This window comes from Sus scrofa, chromosome 13 (genome assembly GCF_000003025.6).
Source record: "Sus scrofa isolate TJ Tabasco breed Duroc chromosome 13, Sscrofa11.1, whole genome shotgun sequence".
Lineage (NCBI taxonomy): Eukaryota > Metazoa > Chordata > Mammalia > Artiodactyla > Suidae > Sus > Sus scrofa.
In genome coordinates, this window is record NC_010455.5 from 65,821,756 (window position 1) to 65,849,481 (window position 27,726).

Consider the following 27,726-nt stretch of genomic DNA (forward strand, 5'->3'; position numbering starts at 1 on the left):
TGTTCTGCAAGATACGTCTTGTTTTAATGGTGGTTTCTATAAATGTCCATGAATTTCCATTAATAATACTTGTGAAAAGCTGTCCCATTCTCCTGGTTGAAGCATCCTTCTATGCTAATGTTATTTCTTTCTAGACTCGGGAAGATAGGAAGGTTGAAGCCATCATGCATGCTTTTGAAAACTTAGAGAAAAGAAAGAAGCGGCGGGATCAGCCCTTGGAACAAAGCAGCTCTGACATAGAGGTTACTACCTCTACCTCAGAGACTCCTATGGGAGAAGAAACAAAAAATGAAGCCCCTGAATCTGAAGTTAGCAACCCAGTTTCAAACATTGCCATCCCAAGCAACCCACAGAGTGTTGGAGTAAACACCCGGAGGTCTTCCCAAGCAGGGGTAAGATGACTTGACTTCAGGCCCAAGACAACCTCAATTTTGCTTATGTCTATTACCTATCTTTTTTGAATGCTTGTAGTCAGCATTTTCAACTTCGCGTTATATTGCAGTAAATAGGGCGGTTTATAATCAGCCAATCTGGGAGTTCCCTTCATGGTGCAGCGAAAACGAATCCAACTAGGAACCATGAGGTTGCAGGTTCGATCCCTGGCCTTGCTCAGGGGTTAAGGATCCGGCATTGCCGTGAGCTGTGGTGTACAGACACAGCTCGGATCTGGTATTGCTGTGGCCATGGCATAGGCTGGCAGCTACTGCTCTGATTCAACCCCTAGCCTGGGAACCTCCATATGCTGCTAGTGCAGCCCTGGAAAAGACCAAAAAAATAAAAATATTATCAGCCAGTCTGTGGGATTTGGAGAGACAGAATTTGAATGACTAGAATGCCAGATAAATTCTTGGTGGTAAGTCCTTAAAAATCATTTGGGGAGTTCCCACCGTGGCACAGTGGGTTAAGAATCCAATTACAGAAGCTTGGGTCCCTGTGGAGGTGCAGGTTCAATCCCTGGCCTGGGAACTTACGTATGCTGCAATGCAGCTGTTTAAAAAAATTTTTTTTTTAGTCATTTTGTTTCTCTTTGGCCCTCTGAATAGCACAGTTATATACCTGACCTTTCACAGGATTCTCAGAATTAACTCTCCTTTCCTTTTCCTACCTTAGTTAGCCATGAATTCTAAGCCTTAAGCTAAAACCTCAGTATCTGAGGAGTTCCCGCCGTGGTGCAGTGGTTAACGAATCCGACTAGGAACCATGAGGTTGCGGGTTCGGTCCCTGCCCTTGCTCAGTGGGTTAACGATCCGGCGTTGCCGTGAGCTGTGGTGTAGGTTGCAGACTCGGCTCGGATCCCGCGTTGCTGTGGCTCTGGCGTAGGCCGGTGGCTACAGCTCTGATTCGACCCCTAGCCTGGGAACCTCCATATGCCGAGGGAGCGGCCCAAGAAATAGCAACAACAACAACAAAAAAAAAGACAAAAGGCAAAAAAAAAAAAAAAAAACCCTCAGTATCTGAGGGAAAACAAAGGGAAGAACTATCTTCTCTGCTGAGAATCCTAAAAATTAGGTGGCTATTCTCAACTTTTTGGTCAATTTTGTAAATACTTATTAGCAAGAAATAATTAACCGAGACATCCTGTTATTGAATCTTTAGCTGATTTTAATATATCAATTTTGTAAGGATTACAGTTGAAATTAATGGGGTTTTTTGTTTGGTTTCTTTTGCTTTTTTTTTTTTTTTTTTTTTTTAAGGCCACACCTGCGGCATGTGGAAGTTCCTAGGGTAGGGGTCGAATTAGAGCTGCAGCTGCCAGTCTACACAACAGCCAGAGCAATGTGGGTTCTGAGCCACATCTGCACCCTACACCTCAGCTCATGGCAATGCCAGATCCTTAACCCAATGACCAGGTCCAGGCTTTAAACCCACATCCTCGTGGATATTAGTCAAGTTCGTAACGCACTGAGCCACAACAGGAACTCCTGAAACTTTTTAATGCTCACTTTTTTTACCAGTAAACATTTAGAATGCTTAAAGTGAATAGGAAACTGACCAGAATGTTTACTGACAAGAAATTTCTGGTAAGCAGTTGACTTTGCTATCATTATAGGATGTTGCTGCAGAAAAACCAGTTCCCAAACCACCTCCAGCAAAGCCCTCTAGGCCCCGACCGAAGAGTCGAATTTCTCGATACCGGACCAGTTCAGCCCAAAGACTAAAGCGTCAAAAGCAGGCCATTGCACAGCAGGCAGAATTGTCACAAGCTGCCTTAGAAGAAGGAGCAACTAACAGCTCAGTAACTCCTACTGAAGCAGGGAATGTCGACAGTTCAGGAGAAAATAGACAATTAACAGGGTCTGACCCAACTGTAGTATCAGTTACTGGATCCCATGTCAACCGTGCTACGTCTAAATACCCCAAAACCAAAAAGGTAAGCTCAAGTATATCTTCATAAGTGTAGTCTGGCAAAAGGTGTGGCCTAGTAAAGTGAAAGGACTTGTAATCCCCAGGGGGAAAAAAATAATCTAAGAATTATTAGATTGAAAGTTTTAGATAAAATGGTTATTAGTTGCAAAAGGCTGAGGCCACCCTGCTACCTTACTATTGTTTCCATAGTTTTTAGGCAGAGCTTAAATTTCTGATAACTGAAATCATTCCTCCTGTAGTGGTCTTGGAGAAGGTGAAAGAAAATACTCTTGTGCTCTGAATGCACAGTTCATACATACTTCCTGCAGCTGCTGTATCTATCTATGTCCTAGTTTCTAGATGAACCACACTGCTGTCTCTGACTTTGACATCTGCAGCATCAACTGACATCCTTTTTTTTTAACTTAGTATCTAGTTACAGAATGGTTGAATGACAAAGCAGAGAAGCAAGAATGCCCTGTTGAGTGCCCTTTACGGATCACCACGGACCCAACTGTACTGGCAACGACCCTGAACATGCTACCCGGTCTTATCCATTCCCCATTAATTTGCACCACCCCCAAACACTACATTCGCTTTGGCTCACCCTTTATCCCTGAGAGGCGTCGAAGACCACTTCTGCCTGATGGCACGTTCAGCTCCTGTAAAAAGGTATGTTTGTGTTTACATGTTCCTGTTTTTGTTTTTTTTTAACCTAGGAGTCCTGTAATGGTGACATATCTAACGCGGTTCTCTAGACAGCCATACTCTACCCATGTGAGTTTACAATGAGTGAGCTGTTAAGCCGTGAATTCTAATGCATTAAGGGTCGGTGATGTATACTGTATTTTTGGTACTCAATTTGTGAGTATTCACTGACGTCTTTTCTGAAAGCCCTTGAGGTTACTGAGTTGGGAACACACAGCATTTGGAGACTGAGTAGGGAGGGATGTTTTGTGTGTGCTCTGTGGTGTTGGTTAACATGTCCATTGTGATTATTGTGTGAGATTGGGCCCCAGGTACTCTAGAGCACTGTTGCACAAGTAAAAAGTGATCAAATTGTGTTTTGAATGAATTCAATTGATATTATCATTTGAATGAGAATAGAGGAAAAGTCTATTACAATCGGCATAATTTCTGTTCCTTGATCAAATGACAAGTTGGACTGTTTATTCCCTAGTGATTATGAAACCTACTATAAAATTTCCTCTCTTTTTCTCTCTTTCTCTCTTTTCCCTGTAGTTACATATTGTTTTTGGATCTAGTGGCAGTAGTATTGGTGGTTGTTTGGTTTTGGAATGCTCTTTCTTAATTCCCAAAAGCCCTGCATATTTTCCAAAGGTGTCTCAAGAATAAATCATGCCCTCAGACCTATGACGTTTTTGTTTCTACAAGTATAGAGCACCCTTTCATTTGGTCTTCCTTTGAGGTAGAGTCTGTTCCCTGGAACACCCTTTTCTCTTATCCTCAGATCTGGATTCAGGCTGCCTTCCTCAGTGTCTGCTATTGCCCTCCTCCACTGGCATCACGTACATGAGGATGCTGCATATAGATTATTTGATGTGATGAAGTCTCCAGCTCCAGGCAGGTCTTCCCTGACTCCTCCAAACTTAAAGCTTTTCTCTTTTCCCAAAGAGCAGATAATTATTTCTTGGGGGGAGGGGGCATGAAAGAAGAGCCACAGTGGTGTGGGATATGGAGGGGAGGAGGGCAACAGGGATCTGTACACAAAGGAAGGGGACTTCCACTGAATGAGCAGCATACAACAAAGAAAGCCTTTTCCTAATTACACATCTTATCTAAGTGTTTGAGAGTCACTTACGGGTTTATTTAGGGGAAATTCTTAAGTAGAAAAACTCCTAAAGAGAAACTTGACCATGAAATCTTTACCAGAAGGGTTTGTGGATAATAGAATAACATGAATAACTTTCAGGTGTCAGAAATGAAAACACTGACAACTTTCTTAGGAAGAAAATAGGACTAGAAATTTGCCAAAATGATAAAGGATGGTTGGCTCTCTGGAGATACCAGTTTACTTATCCTGGCTATTTCAGAAGGAGAAAAAAGTATTCACCATTTAATGAGCATTATGATTAACCTTATTCTGTAATAATTGGGAAGTTCTGTTAACTCCAAGTATTGCGTTTAGCCCCATCTCTCATTAAGAGTAAGAGTAATAGCTCGGAATCAGGCTGCAGAGGTATGGGTTCCATCTCTGGAGCAGCACAATGTGTTAAAGGATCTGGCATTGCCATGGCAGTGGCAAAGGTTGCAGCTGGGGGTTAGATTCAATTCCTTCTGAGGGTGGGGCTGTTAAAAAAAAAAAAAAAAAAAAGGTGGCGTTCCCATTTTGGCTCAGCGGGTTAAGAACCCAGCAAGTATCCATGAGGATGTGGGTTCAGTCCCTGGCCTTGCTCATTGGGTTAAGGATCCAGCATCGCCACGGGCTGTGACCTAGGTTGCAGATGCAGCGCAAACGTCATTTCTGTGGCTGTGGTGTAGGCCAGCAGCTGCAGCTCTGGGAACTTGCGTATGCTGCAAGTACGGCCCTAAAGAGACCAAAAAAAAAAAAAAAAACAACAACTCAGAATCTTAACTACATTTTCAGAGTAGTATTGAACAATTAGAGAAGCTATAAATATGGTCTTTTGTTTGGAGGAGCAAGTCAAAAGAAGGGTTAATACATATATGAAATAAAATAAATTTTTTCCTTTTGTTCTGGGTATAGAACTAGGATGTTAACTTTTGTCAACTCAGATATTACAATTTGTTATCTTAAGGGGACAGGAGTTCTTGTGGCACAGTGGGTTAAGGATCCATTGTCACTGCGCCAGCTTAAGTTGCTGTTACGGTGTGTTTAATCCCTGGCTCGAGAAATTCCGTATGCTGTGGGTATGGCTGAGAAAAAGAAAAAAAGATTAGACAATAACTACTACAGATTAATAGTCTGAATTGTAAAGAGTATGGTCTAGCCATGCTATTTGAAATGACATGATCATTCTGATGCTGGGTTGTAGTCTTTCTGTTTCCATCTTGCTACCCCAAGTAGTAGAGTTGTGTGGAAATAAAACATGTAGAACTATGACTTCAGCTATGATAGAAAGTCCATTTCTTAGAGCTTTCTTTACCTGCTTATTATTTGGGACTTGTATTTTTATCTCATTGAACTCAGCTTTATCCTAGGTAAGGATGGAGAAGATTTTTTTTTTTTTTAAGATTGGTTAGAAAGTACTCATTCATGTAGTGCAGGACCTAAGATTTCCATGATTAAATAAAATTGTAATAAATTTATAAAAATCCCTCAAAGGAGAATGTTAAGTTAGATGAGAACGACCATCCTCCTTGTTATTAAACAGTTTATATTCCTAATAGGCTTACTCTTTCATCTCTGACTGAAAAGCTTCATATGTTAAAAGCAGTGTAAAGTTGCTTGTTATATTTGCACCTAGATTCTTAGAGTATTTGTCAGAATGTTTGATGATATCTCTATAGTTAAACTGAATAAGAGTTCTTAACTAGCATGTTATGGTGTATCTTTTGTTAGATTTTTACTTGCTATTTTAGAATAGAAGCATTTATATGTGGCTAGCAAACTTTTCAGTAGTATCCCTCCCTGTTCTTGTTCAAGCTCTAAGTTTACCTTCTAGGCATAATACGTGTGGGGCATTTGGTCTCCCATCCTGACTGAAAATGTAACACCGTGCTTTGCATTGATATTTCATTGTGTGTACTGGAGGGTTATTAATCTGTGTATCTCTATATAGCACTAAAATTCAGTTGAACAAGTCCTCACTGAACATATGTGCCCAGTACTAAGCTCCCAGCTTTCCTCACATGCATTCTCTCACTTAGCGTTTGTGATAACCCTGTGAAATTGGGCTTTTGGCTTCAATTTACAGATCCAGAATCTTTGGCTCAGAAGTGTTAAGTAACTTGCCCAGAGGTAGGCATCTAGTAAGAGGCGTGGCCAAGTTTCAATCCAGATCTTTGGACTCTAAAACCCAAATTAGTTCTTTGCTCTTTCTCCATCGTAATGAGACTCTTTAAATTCCTCTTGCCTATCACTGAGCTTCCTAAAAAAAACTCTTTTGGAGTTCCCGTCGTGGCGCAGTGGTTAACGAATCCAACTAAGAACCATGAGGTTGCGGGTTCGGTCCCTGCCCTTACTCAGTGGGTTAAGGATCCGGCGTTGCCATGAGCTGTGGTGTAGGTTGCAGACGCGGTTCGGATCTCGCGTTGCTGTGGCTGTGGCATAGGCTAGTGGCTACAGCTCTGATTCGACCCCTAGCCTGGGAACCTCCATATGCCGCGGGAGTGGCCCAAGAAATAGCAAAAAGACACACACAAAAAAGAACTCTTTGATACAGAGCTTCAGAGAAGGTTCTTTTGACCTTAATAACCATAGCTAAAATTTAGGGGGGAAAAGTTGTCTAAAGTTAATTTGTTATCTAATAAGAGTGATTGGAACTTGTTAGATACAAGAAGCTGTTCACGTTCCTTCATTATGGGCCCTACAATATTGTGTAGACATACAATAGAGCCAGGAGGAATGGGTTTGATCATGTTTTTGTTTGACCTTAAGCTAACCAGAGCAGCATCTTATTCCTTAGACTACCTCTGTCCTGGCTTTATTTTCCCTTTTTGTAGTCCTCAGACCCAGATTATAAGGTCTTTTACGGGTGTATCTACTTGAACATGGGAATATAAGAAATTAAGTTCTCTTAGAGGAAAGCACAGCGACCCCAAATGAGTCCTGTCATCTGCCCTGAAAAGAAAAACTTGTCCTAAGGTATCTACAACAAAGGATTTTGACTCATTTTGTCCTCCTGAGCCTAATTCTCCCCCATCTCTATGTATAATGAATACTTTGTACAAGATGACCTCCGAGTTCTCTTCTGTGTAAGGAGCTATGGTTCTGACAGTTCGTCTTTATCTCAGTATTTTATATATAAAAGAGTTAGTTCATACTTGGCCTTTGGCTTTTTTTTTTGACTTTTCAGGGACCTGGTCATACCCTAAGATGTTGATGTGATTCAGTTGACTCTCGAGCTCTCTTTTTTAGATATTTATTCATTCTTTATCTCCTCATGTTTATAATTTTATTTTTGCTTTCATTTAGCAGAGCACAATGCTATTTACATGATTTCTTGGTTTTTTCACATTATTTCCTAAGAAATAATTATTTCTTAAGAGCATAAATCTATTAGAATTGCTCTCTTGTTAAAGAGAATATTTACTTACCTGTAATATTTGTTCTCTAAAGGTGTAAAGTTATAATCACCTTTGCTCTTCCTATTTGGGATAGGGTCTGACCCAGAAATTGATGTTTATCCAAATTCAATCTGTCTTATGTCAGGGCAGGAGAGCCACAGAGTGGTGAGCAACCTACAGCTCTGTATCTTAAGAGAACACAATTACAGGTAAGAAATTTTCTCTCTTCCACAGGATGCATTCTAACCTAAATTTGTTTCCATCATTTTAGACTCCAGTATTCAAGACAAAAAATGTGACTGACTAGAGAGCTCTTTTTGACTTTTTTCTTCTTTTTGATTCTGCAAAAGGTCATTTATTCTGGTGATTTGCATTATTCATGCGTAATTTAACCAAACTACTTAACATGGAGGGAAAACTCATAGGATATTCTGAGAGACTTTTTGGACATCTTTAGGTACTTGTAGTGAAGAGCTATTTATTCTCATCTAAAGTTTTCTTGTGAATCTTTTCTATTATTTCTTCAGATATCCCTGGCACAAGGCAGACAACTCTTAAGAGATCTTTTATCTTCCTTCTGTGCACTTAGTTTTATCATGTATGATAAGAATCTCTCTTAAATACATGATGAGATTTCTTCCTTATCTTTTCCCATTTATCTCATTCTAAGCAATGTGAAAACTTAAATAATATGTCTGTATTTTTGGTTTTGTTTTTTTGTTTTTAATGGGACTTTATTCTGTATAATCCAGGTTTTCTCATTTGTGCCCTATAGAAAGAATTAATGGGGCAGTATCCTAAAATGCTGAAGCACAAGACAAAACATACTTGACTGTGGACCTGAATGTGTTAGATTGTTTCTCTCACCATTCGATGTGTAATGACCTGGTTAATGCATTTAAAATAGGTGAACTAAATGATTTTAAATGATTATTAATAATTCTCTGCTTCTTTTCCCATTATAGCGCTGGATAAAGCAAGCCTTGGAAGAAGGGATGACTCAAACATCATCTGTACCCCAAGAGACTAGAACTCAGCACCTATACCAAAGTAATGAGAATAGTAACTCTTCTAGTATCTGCAAAGACAATGCAGGTACGTGTTTCAAACCTTTCTAAATACATGAGCAATGGTTATTTAGGGTCTACATAAAAAGTTTCAGTATGCATACTTTAAAGGTCTGCCACAGAAAAGAAATAGCACTGTTCTCTAAATAGTTACTTTATATCTGTCTTTACAGAGGAAGAGAGATCTCAAGTCAGGGATCAGTTTTCCCAGGACGACAAAGAAGGAACTAGACAGTGTACAGATAACAGCAGGAATGGTTATAAAAAGGTTAGAAATATTTAAAGTAGTAAGTTTAGGAAACCTATTGCCATAGTTAATAAGAGGGGAAATACGCAAGAAAGATGTGGAGGTGGGCACTGTTCAGGAAAGAATCAAAATTATAGGTGATTGAATTGGGTGGAACTTATTTGGAGGGGCAGGGAATGATTGAAATAAATGAGAAATTATTATGAAATGGTGATTTTCAAAGGAGTCTGCCCAGTTAGGTTTGGTTTTTTTCTTTTTTGTTTTTTTTTTTTTTTTTTTGTCTTTTATGGCTTCATACTCGGCATATGGAGATTCCCAGGCTAGGGCAGAGCTACAGCTGCCGGCCTACACCACAGCCACAGCATTGCAGGATCTGAGCCACATCTGCGACCTACATCACAGCTCAGGCATCACCAGATCCTTAACCCACTGAGTGAGGCCAGGGATGGAACCCGAAACCTCACGGTTCCTAGTTGGATTCATTTCTGCTGCACCACAGAACTCCAGTACAAATTTTTTTAGAAGGCATCACCTTGAATCCAGTTTGAAGTCCTCATGAGTTTTCAAACTAGAGAGTCATGAAAATCATCTAGTCCATCCATTGTTTTCCAGTGACACTTGGAGCGATTTTTATTGAATTTCACTTGAATGCACTGATGCATGGACTTGTGATGCCAACTTAACATTCTTTGGGATAGTCTTTTTACCAAAGTTTTCCTTGGTAATACTAGTTTAATTGAAAAGTTCCCTGTGATTTCTGTAAGTTTATCTCAGAATCAATTTTGTGAATATTATGCAATCAAAACAAAATACTAGGAGTTCCCATTGTGGCTTAGTAGTAATGAACCCAGTCTGTAAGGATGCAGGTTTGATTCCTGGCTTCGCTTAGTGGGTTAAGAATCCAGTGTTGCTGTGAGCTGTGGTGTAAGTCACAGATATGGCACAGATCTGGCATTGTAGTGGCATAGGCCAACTCCTGTACCTCTGATTTGACTCCCAGCCTGGGAACTTCCATATGTCATGGGTGTGGCCCTAAAAGTAAATAAATAAGATGCTGAGGTTCATGCAAGGCTATAGCTAACATGATAATATTTCAGATTTCCATAAAAACCACCTCATTGTTGACATTTGCTCCCTGAGTAAATGCGAACTTGAATTAAATAAGGAGATTTGTGCTAGTAATATTGACTTTATATTCAAATTCTTTTTTGTTGTTGTTTTTTGGTTTTGCCTTTTGCTAGGGCTGCTTCTCTCGGCACATGGAGATCCCCAGGCTAGGGGTCAAATCGGAGCTATAGCCACCAGCCTAGGCCAGAGCCATAGCAACGCGGGATCTGAGCCATGTCTGCAACTTACACCACAGCTCATAGCAATGCCAGATCCTTAACCTACTGAGCAAGGCCAGGGATCGAACCTGCAACCTCATGGTTCCTAGTCAGATTCATTAACCACTGTGCTACAACGGGAACTCCAGTATTGGCTTTATATTAAAATTCTGTATGATACTGGGAAAAACATAGGCTACTAAAAATAATTATTTTCAAATTATTGACTTTTTATTTTTCTGTCCCCACATTTGGATTATACTTTGTATGTTATCATATGTGTAACCTCAGGATAATAAAATCCCAGTGTAGGAGTTCCTGTCGTGGCTCAGTGGTTAATAAACCTGACTAGTATCCAAGAGGATGTAGGTTCAGTCCCTGGCCCTGCTCAATGGGGTAGGGATCTAGCATTGCCATGAGCTGTGGTGTAGGTTGCAGACTCGGCTGTGATCCCAAGTTGCTGTGGCTTTGGCGTAGGCCGGTGACTACAGCTCTGATTCACCCCCTAGCCCGGGAACCTCCATATGCTGTGGTTGCAACCCTAAAAAGACAAAAAGACAAAAATAAAATCCCAGTGTAGAAAACATCTGGAAGATAAATGACACTGTTTGTTTAAAATATCTTACCCTCTTTACCAAAAGATAAGGGAGATTTACTCAGACCAAGTTAATATAAAAAAATGCTGGTTTTGGATATTACCGAATTTGTTGGACAGCTTTTAAAGAATACGCTTATAATTTAACCAGAAATCTTCTATCTCATATACACACAGACATATGTGTATGATCTGTGTGTTTTATGTGTTGTATACGTTTAAGCAATTCATGTCCTAAATGGCAAAGACTCATAGGAAAAGTGCACTTATTACTATATGCCCTGGTTGGAATGGAATTAGGACTGTAGTCACCAACCTTTATTGAACTTCTCTCATCTCTACCAGTGAGAAATATTCAAAGAATGTACCTTGCCTTTAAGGTACAACATAGACAGAAAATATTTAATTGAAACCAAATAGTACTCAAGTGACTTGGTATACTGCTACAAGTTAGTGTAAATTCTGAAGGATTATTTTCATGTTTTGTTTTTGGTTTTGTTTCCCTCTCCAAAAGATCAAGAAAATGTAAATCAAGAAAGGGATGGCTGTGGCATAGACCAGCAGCTACAGCTACACTTCAGTCCCTAGCCTGGGAACTTCAATATGCCTCAGGTGCAGTGCTAGCTAAGAAGACGAAAAAAAGAGAGGGAGAGAAATTGGTGTAGTAGAAAAAATCTACTACAGACGTGAATTTGAATACTATCCTATCCTTGTAAACTATGTTAGGCAAGTTATAAAACCTCTCTGAGCCTCATTATGAAATAGGTATGGGAGTTCCCTTTGTGGCTTAGTGGTTAACGAACCCAACTAGCATCCAGGAGGACATGAGTTCAATATCTGCCCTTGCTCAGTGGGTTAAGGATCTGGCATTGCCATGAGCTGTGGTGTAGGTCACAGACGAGGCTCAGATTGGTCATTGCGGTGGCTGTGGCATAGACTGGCAGCTACAGCCCCAGTTGGACCCCTAGCCTGGGGTGCTCCTTCCCTTGCTCTGCACAGACAGGTCCCTGGGAACCTGTACATAAAGCACAGTATCAGACCCTAATAGGAATTATTACTGTCATCATTCTACACAAAATTCTATTTCTTATGAAGCATTTATGAAACATTTGCAGAAATCAGTCAGAAACTAGGATACATTAAAGATTCAAAGTTCCCAGAGTCCCCTGGTGGCTTACCAATTAAGGATCTGGCATTGTCACTGCTGTGGTACAGGTTCAGTATCTGACCTAGGAACTTAGACATGCCAAAGCTCAGCCAAAAAAAAAAAAAAAAAAAAAAAATTCTAAGTTCCTAAAAGCTTAAGTCGTATAGAAATAAAAGGTATTACTCTTGAGGCAGAGGAGGACATGATGTACATTATTTGCAAGTGAGGTGGATATATACCTAGGAGAGCCTAAATGATCATTGAAAAAATTAATATTTCAATAATACCACTAAAAGAAACATATATATGTGTGTGGCTAGGTTCCTTTGTTGTATAGCAGAAATTGGCACAACATTGTAAGTCATCTATACTTTAATAAATAATAATACCACTGGATATACAAAAATTAATAGTATTTATGTACCAAGAAAATAAATGAAGGGAAAATTTTCATTCCCAAACTTAACAAAATTAAGAAACTGCCTAGGAATAATGGTAGGGACATGTAGAATAAATCCTTAGTGAGAAATATATAAGCAGCTTCTTTCCTGTCTTCATATAATTTGCATCAAACTAGCTTATTATGGTGTTTGATTCAATGATCTTAGAGGTTTATTGTAAAGTAACATATAACACAAATGACCTTACATACAAAACAAACCCACAGAACAGACATAGAGAACAGACTTGTGGTTGCCATGGGGGTAGGGGTTAGGGAGAAGGCATCAATTGGGGGTTTGAGATTAACAGATGCAAGCTATGATATATGGCATGGATAATAAAAAGGTCCTATTGTATAGCACAGGGAACTATATTCAGTATCCTGTGATAAACCGTAATGCAGAAGAATATGAAAACAAATGTATATATGTATGTATAACCGGATCACTTTGCTGTACAGCAGAAATTAACACATTGTAAATCAACAGTACTTCCATAAAAGAAAATTCAAAAATCAAAAGAAAAAATAAACATGAAAATAAGAGGAGTTCCCGTCGTGGCGCAGTGGTTAACGAATCCGACTAGGAACCATGAGGTTGCGGGTTCGGTCCCTGCCCTTGCTCAGTGGGTTAAGGATCTGGCGTTGCCGTGAGCTGTGGTGTAGGTTGCAGACGCGGCTCGGATCCCGCGTTGCTGTGGCTCTGGTGTAGGCCGGTGGCTATAGCTCCGATTTGACCCCTAGCCTGGGAACCTCCATATGCCGCGGAAGCGGCCCAAGAAATGGCAAAAAAAAAAAAAAAAAAATTGTTATCCAAAGTCATTGCCGCCAAAAAAAAAAAAAAAACAACTCTGTGATAAAAGTATTGATAAAGAGAATGTGTATGTTATTGTATACAAATAATATATTTAATTGAGAAAGCCAAGAGAATTAACTGAAAAACATGGACATCGATAGGGTAGCTAGGCACAAAAAATATGTGAACATTTTCTTATATGTTAGCAATAACATTTAGATAATATTCAGTGAGAAATACATCCAGTTCACAGTAGTAACAGGAAATAGGGAACACTGGAGCATAAACCTGATTTGAAATGTAGCAAATCTGTAATGAATAGTGATGTAAATGAAGGCATGAGTAGCTAAAAGATTATACCACTGTGCTGAATGAGAATTCTCCACAAATTATTCAGTCACCATTTGGAGGATGGGGTAATGTCAGCATAGTTGAATGATTTCTACAGTTGGTTGACATGAACAAGTATGCTGGAATAGGCAAAATATTTTGGAGAGCTAGAGTAGAATAACTGGAAGTGCCCAAACAATTTCACTAAAAAGTGGACAGAATAACATTCTGGTAGGACAAATGTTGTATTTCAAATCAGTGGAGAAATTTTGATTATGCTGCTTTATACTAAAGTATGTTCTATTTGAGTTAAATTGAAAAATTAAATATGGGGATAAACGTTAAATAGGTCAGTGTTTTTATAGTTTTGGCTTGGGATGTCAAATACATGCATCTCAGAGGCAGAAAATAAAGGAAATAGTTGATACTTGTGACTGTATAAAAGTATAAAACATTGTATAGCCAAAAAAGACTCTTAATATTAAACTATAATTGTAGCATTTTGGTCATGGTCATGGAAAGATTTTTGTTTTTATTTATTTGTTTTTTTTTCACTCCCTCAAACCATGTAGAGTTCCCAGACAGCCTATACCAGATCCTTAGGTCACTGGGCTGGGCCAGGGATTGAACCTGTGTCCAGTGTTTCAGAGATGCTACCTATCCCATTGCACCAAGTGCTCTGTGGGCACTCCACAGAGAATTTTTTTTTTTTTAATCACGACACCCATGGCATATGGAAGTTCCCAGGCCATAGATTGAGTCCAAGCCACAGCCTTTACTTACACCCTAGCTATGGCAATGCAGGATCCTTTAACCACCTTTATCAGCCCAGGTATTACGTAGTTCTGAAGGAAAATAGTAGGTTATTATCCAGTATGATTTAGACAAGAGTCAGTAAGGCCATGTCAAGAAAGAGCTCAAGATGAAAATACACCAGGATACTCGCAGTACCTTAATTTGTGGATGTGATTTCAAGTTACAAATGTATTTCAGTGTGTGGATGTTTGTTTATATAATCTTGGGAATTACTTGAGTAAAGGTTTAAAAAAAAAAAGTAAAAGATGGATTTAATCACTTGAAATTTGATAATTATGTGTGGCAAAAAGAAAAATTAAACTTGAAAAAAATTTCAAATATAGTGCTATTCATCGAAAATATAGGCGTATTACAAAGTAAACTTTGGGCAAGTATCAGATCTGGGTTTTTTTGTTTGTTTGTTCGTTTTGTCTTTTTGCCTTTTCTTGGGCTGCTCCTACGGCATATGGAGGTTCCCAGGCTAGGGGTCCAATCACAGCTGCAGCCACCTGCCTATGCCAGAGCCACAGCAACGCCAGATCCTTAACCCACTGAGCAAGGCCAGGGATCGAACCCGCAACCTCATGGTTCCTAGTCGGATTCGTTAACCACTGTGCCACGACAGGAACTCCACAGTAAATGTTTTAAAAGAACATTATAATGCTAGGTCCAACACTGTGACTACTAAAGGCAATTTTGTAAATGATGAAGTTCATTACAGAAAAGTTACAAAGTTCAGATAAACTCTCCCATCCCCAAATCAACTTAAAGATCATTCACTTAAAATGCATTCACTGAGTTATTCAACAAAACAGATATGATACTGGAGTTCCCATTGTGGCGCAGTGGTTAACGAATCCGACTAGGAACCATGAGGTTGCGGGTTCGATCCCTGACCTTGCTCAGTGGGTTAAGGATCTGGCGTTGCCGTGAGCTGTGGTGTAGGTTGCAGACATGGCTCGGATCCCGCGTTGCTGTGGCTCTGGCGTAGGCAGGTGGCTGCAACTCTGATTAGACCCCTAGCCTGGGAACCTCCATATGCCGCAGGAGCAGCCCTAGAAAAAGGCAAAAAGACAAAAATAAGTAAATAAATAAATAATAAAATAAAATATTTACTGTTTAAAACTCTTACAGTATAAAAGGTATTCTAAATATAAGTCATGAAACACATATTTGTTTTTCTTGGCACTTTTCAAAAGGAGAAAAGAAAAAGAAAACTTAGTATCTGGAATAAAAGGAATATTCAAATAAACTTCTAATCTAGGAAAGTAAAAAATTCTGAGATATCAAAAAAGGAAAATATGTTTCTCCTTTTTTTTTTTTTTTTTTTTTTTTTTTTTTTGGTCTTTTTAGGGCCATATGTGAGGCGTGTGGAAGTTCCCAGGTTAGGGGTCAAATCAGAGCTGCAGCCTCGGCCACGGCCACGCTAGGTGTGAACCACATCTCCATCCTACACTGCAGTCCACAGCAATGCCAGATCTTAACCTTGAGAGGGACCAGGGATCGAACCTAAGTCCTCATGGATACTAGTCAGGTTCATTACTGCTGAGCCACAACAGGAACTCTTTCAATATTTTTTACTTTTATTTCTTCTCTATCCATTTCAACATCTACTGCCCTAGTTCAATGCCCCCATAACTCTGTTTTAACTATTCGATTAACTCCAAAGAGTTTCCCAATGTCCACTATCATCCTAACCATTGTTGCCAGGGGATCTTCTCAAAGCATAGCTTTGATGCTGTCCCAAAACTTTCCCTCAAAGGTTTAGGATAACTGTCACTCCTTCTACCAAGCTTTGGGGATATAATTTAACCATATGATTAAGAATAAAAATGGAGGAGATCCCTGTGGCACATAGGGTTAAGGATCCAACATTGTCATTGCAGCAGCTTGAGTCACTGCTGTGGTGCAGGATCAGTCCCTCACCCGGGAACTTCCTCATGCCACAGGCACTGCCGAAACAATAGTGCTGGGTTTACAGAGTTATTCAAATTAAATGTGGTAATTCACATAAAGCACATGGTATAGTACTTGGTATGTTAATAAGCATTTGCAGCATAGCTTTTTGTTTTTTCTTTAACTAACACAGGATTACCTCTGTTGAGGTTCTTAAACCTATATTAAACATGTTTTATATTTTTTTCTTATGCATTTGTATACCCCTTTAAATAGAATACATGATAACAGTTTTCCACACACACCTAGTTCACTGGTTTCCATATAGTAGGTACTAAGTAAATAAAATCACCTTGAACTGTAAATGAATAAAAGTAGATTTTTCCTCTGAGAAAGTGAGATAGGTACATTAGCCTGAGTGGTCACAAAAATTTATAGCCTTTCTTAAGTAGATGTAAAAATATAAAGAACCGCTGGAAAATAGCAAAAATATATAAAAGGAATATGGAGTTCGCATTCCAGAAGCTTGAACTGGTGACATGGCAGTTTAGTAAATGGTAATTTTTAAGATGCGTCACAGATTTGAGATTTCAGAAACTCAGTGTGAAAAATGTAAGATTATATTTTCTGCTACAAGAGGTTAACTCAGCTCCAGTCATTAAAAGTGTCACATTCATGTCATGATATTTTGGGAGGTAGAGAGTTTTGAGAATTACTTTAAGTGTGGCCATTTCTTTGGGCTTTTGGTTTTATTATAGGCATGAGACAAGAGATGAGTTATGAGCCATTATCAGCTAGAGATTAATGGCTTTACTACAAAGCCTCTCTTTAAACTGTAGTTTCAAACCTCTCATCCCAGCTTTGTATTTCACAGACTTGTTGAGCCCATTAAAGAAATGGAAGTCTCGCTATCTGATGGAACAGAATGTCACCAAGTTATTGCGGCCTCTTTCTCCAGTCACACCACCCCCTCCCAATCCAGGCTCAAAGAGCCCTCAGCTGACCACACCTGGCCCATCTCACCCAGAAGAGGAGTGTCGAAATGGATACAGCCTCATGTTCTCACCAATCACGTCTCTTACCACTGCTAGTCGCTGCAATACTCCTCTACAGTTTGAGGTGATTTGGGATTGGTGGTTGGGCGTGCTAAATATGAAGATCATCACTTGTACCTCCTCATTTAAAGTAGACGTGCAAATTTTTCCTTCCCATATTCTTTGCCCATCTTAGCAAGAATATGGGAATCCTCAGGATCATTGTGACCTATTACCTGGTAGCCTCTCATCTTGGCAGTCCCCCTACTTCCCAAAATAGGACTAGTGGTCCCACTCGTGACATTTATCTGTCTTTTGCATGCAATTCATAGTCTCCATAACTTCAGATGGTAATCATGCTAGATTTTCATCTTTACCTAACTATATGCCTTGGTTAAAATGGGCCTCTAGGACTTCTCATGTGGCTCACAACAAAATGGGCTTCCAGCTCTGTAGTAACCATTAATGACACTGGCCTGAAAGCTCTCAGGTCATACTGATTTGTTGTAACTCTGTGTCTAGGCCTTTAAATCAGTGAAATGTCTTTGTTATTTTGCATTCTCATTGTAGCCTTAGTAAACTGAATTTAGAAAGCATTAGGGTATACTTTATAGCAAATTAGAGGTTTTTTTCTTACTCCAGGTTACTTTTCTTTCTTGTATTAGGAATGAGAAGTAGAAAGAGGCTACAGTGTGCATTTATAAGAAGAAGATAGTTGATACCTACTCTCTTGTCAGCTGTTTCAAAAAGTTAATTCCAAATTGTTTTAGTATTCAAGTTTGAGTAACAGCAGGTTTAGGAGGTAGAATCCATGTACATTTAAAAAAAAAAAAATGTATTGCATGTTGCTTTGATGTATAAACAGACACTATCTATTCTCAGAAAAATTTTTTTCAATAACTAAATACACTTAGGTCTAACCCTAGCTTGAACTTCTCCATATATGTTCTTCAGTGAAAGTTAATGTTCTAACCAGGCCATCCTAACTGTTCAGTTTTTATGAGCGCAAACTTTTAAATGGCTGACTCAGGTAAATAACAGTGTTGAAAACAAGATGCAGCTATTCTGTACCTAAACTAAAACATTAACTAACTTTTGGAACACACCTCTTTCTGAAATGTAACCTTCCTCATTACATTTAATTTTCAGGGTGGTTACTCTTTACCACATTCCCTGTGGCATTCTTTTTAGCCAGATTGCAAAATAGCTGATGCAGACTTTACTAACTTTAGTCTAATTGCAGTTAACTTTTCAGTTAGCAGCTAAACTTTGACAGTAAAATTTCAGAAGACATATTCCTTGGGGGAAAGTAGATTATAGGAATAGGATTTCATACTTTATTATAATTCTTAGAGGTTTTATTTTAATTACATGTGAAATTAGAAGGTAAGTCACCTTCTAGAAGGGCTGAATTTAGCACTCAGTATTGGGGTAACTATTAAGCAAATATAAGGGTTTTTGGGATTTTTTAAAATCAGTGATTATTTTAGTGATGCATAGTTGTAAGTATATTAGAATACTAAGAGGGAAAGAAAATATTTTAATAAATAGCCCATCCCTTCAAAAAGTGTAGTGCATGTTTTTACTGTTTTAGTCTCATGATTTAACTAAAGAAATTTGGCCTTTTTCAATTAAAAAAATTTCATCATCCTGACCATCTTTATCACCAATCTAATTTCCATACTCTTTCCTACATTCTAATATGTGGAGGTGGGGAGCCTTATTTCCATCCAAGACTGTGACACAGAGTCAAAGAATATCAGAAAAATGTTGCAAGATCAGCTTGATTGAGGGAAGAATATTTTTGAAAGGAAAAATGTTAAGTATTCCAAGAGAAGAATGGGAAATGCCAAGGGAATGATTTGAGGAGACATGTAGTGGAAGAGAAAAAAGATCATGAAGAAGGGAAAGCATCACAAAAAGAGTGGAAGCAGCACTGGGAGGGGGGAGGTTAAGCTTAATTAGCCTCTGCTTTCCACCAAACTACCCTTCTCTTGTCTTCTTGCCTTAAGAGCCATACCCCACCACCCATCTAATTTATACTACCACCCCACCAAGTAACAGCCAGCACCCCTGCTCTGCTAAAGCAGCCTCATTTCCCCTGCCATAGGATAGATCAGCCACCCAGGCCACAGCTGTCTAGAGGCTGTAACATTAGGAATCCCCCCCCCTTACCCCTGAACCCTTGTCACAGCTACCACCATCATTTTCTACTTTATTTACCTTTCATATTTTCCTATCTGAGCTCTCGGCACAGTTCCTATTTGATACGGGAGGGCTCACTCAGGCCAAAGCCCTAAAGGTAGCCAGGGACTTGAAGCTTGAAGTGTACACATGTGCTGCTTTGGGATTGGGTTTGTTTTGTTTTGTTTTGCTTTTTTGTTTTTGTTTTGTTTTGTTTTGTTTTGCTTTTTCCCCTTTTCCCTCTCCCTCTTTCCTCCGAAGTATTTAATGGATTTAATATTGAAGAAATTGAAGAACCTTAGTAGAGGTGATCAGATCCAGTTGGGTTATGTTAAGTACCATCTAGCATATGAGCTAGAGAGTCCATCAGTTGTAACCCCTGTAACTGTTGTTCAAGAGAAACTGGCCATCTCCCTAGCCCTACTGGCCCCAGCATGCTAAGCAATTTCCCTGGGTAATGGTGGTGGGCCTTAGTCACACAAGAGAATGAGGAAATGTGATCAGAACAGGGTGTGGGGTGAAGTTGAAAGGTGCTCTCATGGAGGAATGAGTGGTAGAGTGCCCATCAATAACAGATACTATAGGTTGCTAATATCTCATATAACATAGAAAGATATAGAATAAAATCTTAACCAATTTAACTTTTTTGATAGCTGTTTGAGATGTTTACTTATAGCATGAAATATAACCAATGTACCTTTGAATGCTTTCAAGGACACTAAGAAGCATTTTAACAAGTCATTCTGTCCATTGAGATGAATTCTGCATTTAAACATTTCCCCTGTGCATTCTCCCTGCCCTCCCCTCCTCAAAAAAGTTGTGGCTAACCATCTATGCTTGCCTTTGCTTTATTTTTTGTTTGTTTTGTTTTGCTTTGAGTAGATGAATAACAAGATGCTTTTCCCTCCTCTAGAACATATCCTCCCCTGAGAGTTCCCCTGCGAATAGGCCCGAGTCCCTGTCACCCGAGGTAGTTATTACACCATCTCAATCACACTTGGAGGCTGAGAGTGAGTGTGCATGAGTGTGTTCTTGCGTGTGTGAGAAGGGCTGGGGTATCTGATTGAATGGGGTGATGGGCTAGAGAGTGGCTGATTGGTCACTCTAAGTTGAGTGTATCTTCCGATGTGTGACTGTGTTTACTCAGAACTCTCAATGTAGATGGAGGAAAATAAAGTAGCTGTGTATGTGTGGTGGGATTTGTTTTTTTTGTTTTTGTTGGGGGAGGGTATGGTTGAAGAGTTCTTTTAACAAAGAACAGAATTTAGAAGTCAAGTTTAAAGGAGCTGAAGATGTGGTGGGAACCTTGTTCAAGAAAATCCAACAAAGTGTGTTTGTTAAAAAAGGAAAGTTAAATCACCAGTTGGTAGGAGCTGTCTTTTGGTATTTATTATCTTGGGCCAATAAAGGAGCCACTTACGTTGGAAAAGTTAGGCAGTGATTTATACCTTATTCCAGGGTGAATGCGATAGCTCTGTTTAAATGGGTATTTTGAGCTCTGGTTGATAGATTAAGCAGCTTCTTTAGGAAGGAAGAGTCATGCCTCTCAGCTTTCTAAGGCAGCCCATGGCTTCTGTGACTCTAGCCTCAATTCTGCAGTGGTTGGGAATGGTTGCTATACAAAGGATATCTCTTAGAATATCAGTTGAGTGCTTTTCTTAGAAATCCTACTGCTTTGAAAATATTAAATTCAGATTTTAGTGCTAGAATTTCTTACAAGATTTGGACAAATGTAGTAACGATTTACTCCATGAATCCACGTGGAGCATTTTTTTCTCTTGAAAATTGTAGTCTCTCTGAACTGTTAACCCCACACCCTCCCAGTAAAAAATTAGTGCTAAACAGGTGACCAAATCCTGAATGAGTAGGATTTTATAGATCTGTGTGAAACTGAAGAAGATTGTGGTCTTAGTGTACTAGAGGTTTTCTGGATGTTTTTTACTCTATCTTGTAATAGATTTAAAACTCTTTCTTCTCAGTTGCTAAAGATTCTCAGCTTAATTTGGAGGCTGACATGGTATATAGTATCTGGGTTTCTGGTCCTTTTCTTTCTAGAGAGTTAGCTTTAGTTGACATAGTGGCAGAAAATCTTGATGTTCAGAGGTAATTATGACCATATAGATGGGTTTATTTTTGGTACATTTCAGCATTTCACGTGCTCTGCAGTGATGAGCATTAGTGGTCTTGTGGTGTGTTGACATACATTAGAGGATGCAGAAAGAAGAATTGAGTGGCCAGAAAGTTTTATGAGAAACACACCTACTTAATAGTGAAAGCGAGTGAAGAACTGATTGGTTGATGTCTTCAACTAACACCATTCTCTTTTTCTGAACCAATAACTTAAGTACTAGACTTCTCGTCTACTTTGTATTTTCTTTCACCTTTCCCCTCCTCCCACCTTCCATCAATATTAGTTTAGAAATGAGTAAAACAGAAACCAGTTATCCTAAGACACCCTTTTCACCTCTGTAGCATCCATGGGGCTCAGGTAAAACCCTGATAATACTGCCAGTAGCTGAATGTAGTACAAGGTGACTCAACAAACCTGATGAAAGGCTAAGCAGGCAAAACTGTCACATTTGGCCAATTATCTAATTCTGACTTTCCCAGTATTCTCATCCAGAAAGATTTTCAAGAAATTTGGGAAAGGCCAGGGTTCTTTGGTCATCTGGCATATATACACTGGTGCTACATGGGACCTATACAGATGTTAATGACTTTCTCTCTTTTACTTCTATGCCTCTTTCCTTGTTCACCTGTGCCCCCTCCCCCATTTCCCTTCTTTTCTGCCCTTTGACTTTTGCCTTTCTCCCCCACCCCATTTCTCCAATGATTTTTATTCTTTCAGCTTTGTCACCGGAAAGACCTGGACTTGACAAAAGTAGGCTACCTTGACTCCAACACTAACAGCTGTGCTGACAGACCTTCCCTGATCAACTCAGGTCATTCTGACCTGGCTCCTCATCCTTCTGTTGGGCCCACCTCTGAGACCAGCTTTGCAAGCAGGACTGGAGATGGACATCAGACCCTTGTGAGAAACTCGGACCAGGCATTTCGGACAGAGTTTAACTTGATGTATGCCTACTCTCCATTGAATGCTATGCCTCGAGCAGATGGATTATATCGAGGATCTCCCCTAGTAGGGGATAGGAAGCCTTTACATTTGGATGGGGGCTATTGTTCCCCTGCAGAAGGGTTTCCCAGCAGATATGAACATGGTTTTATGAAAGACCTCTCTCGTGGATCCATGTCACCTGGAGGTGAAAGGGCTTGTGACGGAGTCCCATCTGCCCCCCAGAACCCACCACAAAGGAAAAAGGTAAGTGTTTCACATTTTATAGGCCTTTTTGAAGAACATTAACTGAGTAAGTCAGTAGATTTTTACTGAGGTACCACTATGTTTTCAGCACTGTTCTCAGTGTAATGAAAACAAAGATAAGTCGTGGTTTCAGCATGTCCATTGGAAGACTTTTAATACAATTTCATGAGTGTTGTAAATATTCACCACATTTAAATGCCTACCATGTATGTGCTGTAGTCTTGGCTAGGCAATTCAAAGGATAAAGCATTGAAAAGGAATAATGCTACTTAATGTACTTTGTTTTTGCTACACTGTGCAGTGGCTTGATATGGGATCTTGGCTCCCAGACAAGGGATTGAACCTGGGCTGCATTATGAAAGTCCTAACAATTGGGACCACACCATGAAACTCCCTTGTGGCACTTTTCATGTTTTAGGTACTTACTTCTGCATTTAATCTCACAATAATCCTGTAAAATGAGTAATTTCCCATTTTGCAGATGATGAAATTAAGGCAAGTCAAATAACTTGCCCAGGGTCACACAGCTAGTACATGGAAGAGCCAGGACATTACCCAGGTCTCTCTGATTCCAGATTGTATGTTCTTGTTGCCACCATGCTGTATCGTATCCCCTTCTAGGTTCTGCCCTCATGAAGCTGATAGCAAGTGAGACTGAGCTTAGCAGGTAATTATATTAATAATGATAGACACTCCAAAGGAGTTGTTGAGATGTGATGAGAACAACTTAACAGTGGAACATAGCCAAGTTGGATATATGGAGGGAACTTTGAGAACAAATGAGGCTTGTAGCCAAGTTTAAGGGGTAGTAGAGTGAAAGGTGGCAGATCACTGATTTGGCTAATCTCGAATGATAAATTTGAGGAAGTGAAGATGTTACAGAAGAAAGAGCAGAAATGAGCAACTATGTAACACTCCATAGATTGAGCACCAGGGATACAATGTGGTTGCTGTTGAATGTTGCTATGGTGTCATATGAAAAGTGAGGAGAGTCTGGAGGAGAATACAGAGAGGGCCAGACAGTAGAGAGCTGGTGTGGGGCCTGCCTTGTAACAAGTAATCCTGTTCTAGGAGTCACAAAGCCAAAAAGATGCTTTTTGTGTCAGTGGTTTTCAACTAGGGGCATTTGGAAATACATGGAAGTATTTTGAGTTTTTACAACTTCTATTTACTGGTCAGAGCTAGAGATGCTTAATGTTCTCTGTGTGACAGTCTCAAATAATTGCAGAATATCTGTGGTACTCTTGTTGAAATGTAGCCTAGTGGTTGTTTTTTTGTTTTGTTTTGTTTTGTTTTGTCATTACAACGAATTATTAACTTTTTTCCAAGATTGTGCATAGAAAATGCATGCACAAAGTTATCTTTGCAATTTTGTTATATTTTGTGTTTGAACATAAAAATGAGACACCTTGAACATAAAAATGAGACACCTAAGCCGATAGAAGGAGGAAACACTGGTAGATAGTTTGGAATAAAATAACATTGGGTTTCGGAGACTGTCGCATGAATAGTATTGACTATCAGTAACAAAAATGGAAACAGTCATTGGGTTTTATTCATTATGTGCAAAAGAGGTTGGAATCATGATTTGTTATTTCAGAAATATTAAAAATATAGGGCAAGCCTAGTTTTTACCCTCATAGAACATATAGTTTACAAATATATTAGAATATACTAGATATTGTAAAAGGTCAGCAGCCTCTGTGTTCACAGTGTGCTATGGCAGCAGAGAGGAGATGGACTAGCAGGCGAGGGAGAGGAGTCCTTTTGGGGCAGTCAGGAAAGAATAAGGGAGATAAATGGTGAGAGAGGAAGGAGTTTCCAAGTAAAAGTTTTCTGGTGCTGACTTGCTGAAATGTAAACAGGAAATCATTTCCTGGCTCCCTTTACATTAGTTTCCTTATGTGTAAAACAAAAACAGTAATAAAGCCCTAGTATATCTTGAAAAATTGAGCACACTTTAAAACTCTGAAGCATTGCCTTTTTAAAAAAAACAAGTAACTCCAGGGATTCCTATGGAGTGAGGAAGAACTGTTTGAAACACTGGGAGACCTTTTCAGCTATACAAACTCCCAACTCTTCACCTTCCCTTTTCTAGGTGCTGTACCACTGTTGCAAATAACTATGACAGCACACTTCTATTACTGGGAACTGTGAGGCAACAGGTTTTTTGGAAGGTGTAGTAAAGGTTGAGGTGTTCTGGTGAATGCCATTTTCAAAAATATCTCCTAATATATTGTTTTCCTGACCCATATTTGACTCTTTTTTTTTTTTTTTTTTTTTTTGCTTTTTAGGGCTGCACCCATAGCATATAGAGGTTCCCAGGCTAGGGATCTAATCAGAGCTACAGCTGCCAGCCACAGCCACAGCAATACCAGATCCAAGCCACATCTGTGACCTGCACCACAGCTCACAGCAATGCTGGATCCTTAACTCACTGAGCCGAGGCCAGGGATTGAACACACAACATCACGGTTCCTAGTCAGATTTGTTTCTGCTGCACCATGATGGGAACTCCATTTTTTGACTAATTTAAATATTTAGCTGTGCTCAGATGTTTCTCACACCTGGAAAAAGTCACCTGTTGGTGCCTGCTTTGTTTACATGGCTTGCTAGTGGTTTACTATGGTCCCGTCCTCTTTCGCCATTGCTAGTGATCCACTAATGATGTCTAGCTACAGTCTTGTTTCTTGTTTCCTTCCTAGGTATCCCTGCTGGAGTACCGCAAAAGGAAACAAGAAGCCAAGGAAAATTCTGCTGGTGGGGGAGGCGACTCTGCACAGAGCAAAAGCAAGTCTGCAGGAGCGGGGCAAGGCAGCAGTAACTCACTTTCTGACACTGGTGCCCATGGTGTGCAGGGATCCTCAGCCCGAACCCCATCTTCCCCTCATAAAAAGTTCTCCCCATCTCATTCCTCTATGTCTCATTTGGAGGCGGTAAGCCCATCAGATTCCAGAGGCACTTCATCTCACTGCAGACCTCAAGAGAATATCAGCAGTAGGTGGTAAGTGTATGTTTAATGCTTTACTGATTAAATTAAGGAGGGATGTGTACATCTAGGCTGGCTCCCAGTTTTACCTAAAATATATGGGAATGCTTATCTGAGAAAGCCAGCCGAAAGCCAGCCAACAGTGCCACTTACCCTATTCAGCTGATTTAATAGTGTCAGCCATAATCCCTAGCCTTACAGAAGCAAAGAATTGCCACCAAGCCTGCAGAACAAGATGTTGGACAGCATATAGTTGTGGACACAGAGGAGCTATTTTATTTGCTGGGCACTAACACTGCCTCTTCTGTTTTCTCATTTCTTGTGAAATGTAAGTCAGGAGTTCAGTTCAGTTCCACTTAAATTAACAACAGATGTCTCAGTTCCACGTGGCTAGCATATACAGAGAGAAGTGACATGTTCTGAAAGGAATTGTCTGATTTAGAGGAGACCACAAATAAATAAACAGTACTAGTCTCAAGTACTGAGTATCAAATGAATGAAATAAAGAATGAGGCATTTCATTCAATGAATCAATGAAGTCTGAGAAAGAAGAGACATGGCTCTAATGATTAATTTTCATTAATCTGTTAAACTACTACATGCCAGGCACATGACTTCAGAGAAGATAAAATTTAGCATATTAAGATGGGGATTAAAAGAGATACACATCTTTAAATCCTCCTTTTCCTTGATTGCTTTTTCTTTTCAAGTGTTTGTTGTTCTGCGCCTGGCATAGCTTGAGGCAGAAAAGAATACCTTGTTTTAAATTGGTCCTACAGAAAAATAATGTTTAAAAAGAGGGTGTCTCAAGAGAATCTGTTGTATAGCCCTTTTGTCAGAGCTTTGTTTGTTCTAGACTCTTGACTCTGAAGTCCTTTAACATAAACCGTCACCTTTTGCCTTCACAGGATGGTTCCCACATCAGTAGAAAGACTCCGAGAAGGAGGGAGCATCCCCAAGGTCCTCCGAAGCAGTGTGAGGGTGGCCCAGAAAGGAGAGCCTTCCCCCACGTGGGAGAGTAACATCACAGAAAAAGACTCAGGTGAGCCCATGGCCTTCTCCTGCCAACCAGGTTCAGGGACACATGAGCACCAAATGCTGGGCTGAGGTGAGTTTCTTTCTTAGGCACTTGGGCTCCCCTGTGTGCAGAGTTTCCAGTATAGTCTTGCTTTCACTCTTTGGGGCTATAGCATTCTTAAGATCTAGCATTGCTTGCTCTCTGTCTGCTCTTTTTTCCCAAAGGATATCTTTCTGTAACTCATCTCTCCAAAGGCCTGGAAATCACCCTGATGAAGGATGAAGAGAAAGGAGGAGACAGGAATCAGATCAAGTGTTTAAAATAGCCCATAATTAGGAGTTCCCTGGTGACTCAGTGGGTTAAGGACTCTGATGTTGCCACTGCTGTGGCACGGGTTTGATCCCTGGCCCAGGAACTTCTGCATGCCGCGGGCGCGGCCCAAAAAAAAAAAAAGCCCATGATCATTTCTTTTGCCCTTCTGGCATGCTGCACTTAACCTGATTTGTCAGAAAGAAAGCAGCATGTGTTGGTGCTGGCATTGGTGACTTGAATGAACAATGGCTCTCTCTCACTTATTGTAAAAAAATGAGTTTATTTCATATTACCTTCCAGACCCTACTGATGGTGAAGGCCCAGAGACACTGAGCTCAGCACTCTCTAAAGGAGCAGCCGTTTACAGCCCTTCCCGATACAGCTACCAGGTGAGACGAGAAAGTGCTCATCTCTGGGCATAGGAATTTGTTCTGGGTTCCAAATGTTGTGTGATCCTGGCCATCCTTTGCAGTTGAGATGCCGTCTTTGCATATAGTTTCAGCAGCCTTGGAAATATGTCATCATCTGCTCATCTTCAGGTAATAAGTCATGCCAGAAAAATTGTGACCAAAGACAGCCATTTTACTGTCTTTGTTAATCCTAAAAAGAACAGATGGCTAAGAAGATGAAGAAGAAGAAGAAGAAAGTAGGGTATTTTAAATATTCACAAGCCTAA

The 27,726-nt window shown here is 39.8% G+C and overlaps 1 protein-coding gene across 1 annotated transcript in view; it reads left to right on the forward strand.

The window, feature by feature from the left end:
• SETD5 (SET domain containing 5) overlaps positions 1 to 27,726 on the forward strand; it is a 91,775-nt gene that overhangs the window by 61,783 nt on the left and 2,266 nt on the right. Inside the window, 9 exon segments of the mRNA XM_013981946.2 lie at positions 135 to 392; positions 2,051 to 2,371; positions 2,776 to 3,018; positions 8,523 to 8,652; positions 17,069 to 17,313; positions 22,261 to 22,731; positions 25,437 to 25,735; positions 26,629 to 26,762; positions 27,351 to 27,439. Coding sequence (XP_013837400.2) covers positions 135 to 392; positions 2,051 to 2,371; positions 2,776 to 3,018; positions 8,523 to 8,652; positions 17,069 to 17,313; positions 22,261 to 22,731; positions 25,437 to 25,735; positions 26,629 to 26,762; positions 27,351 to 27,439 — 2,190 coding nt within the window.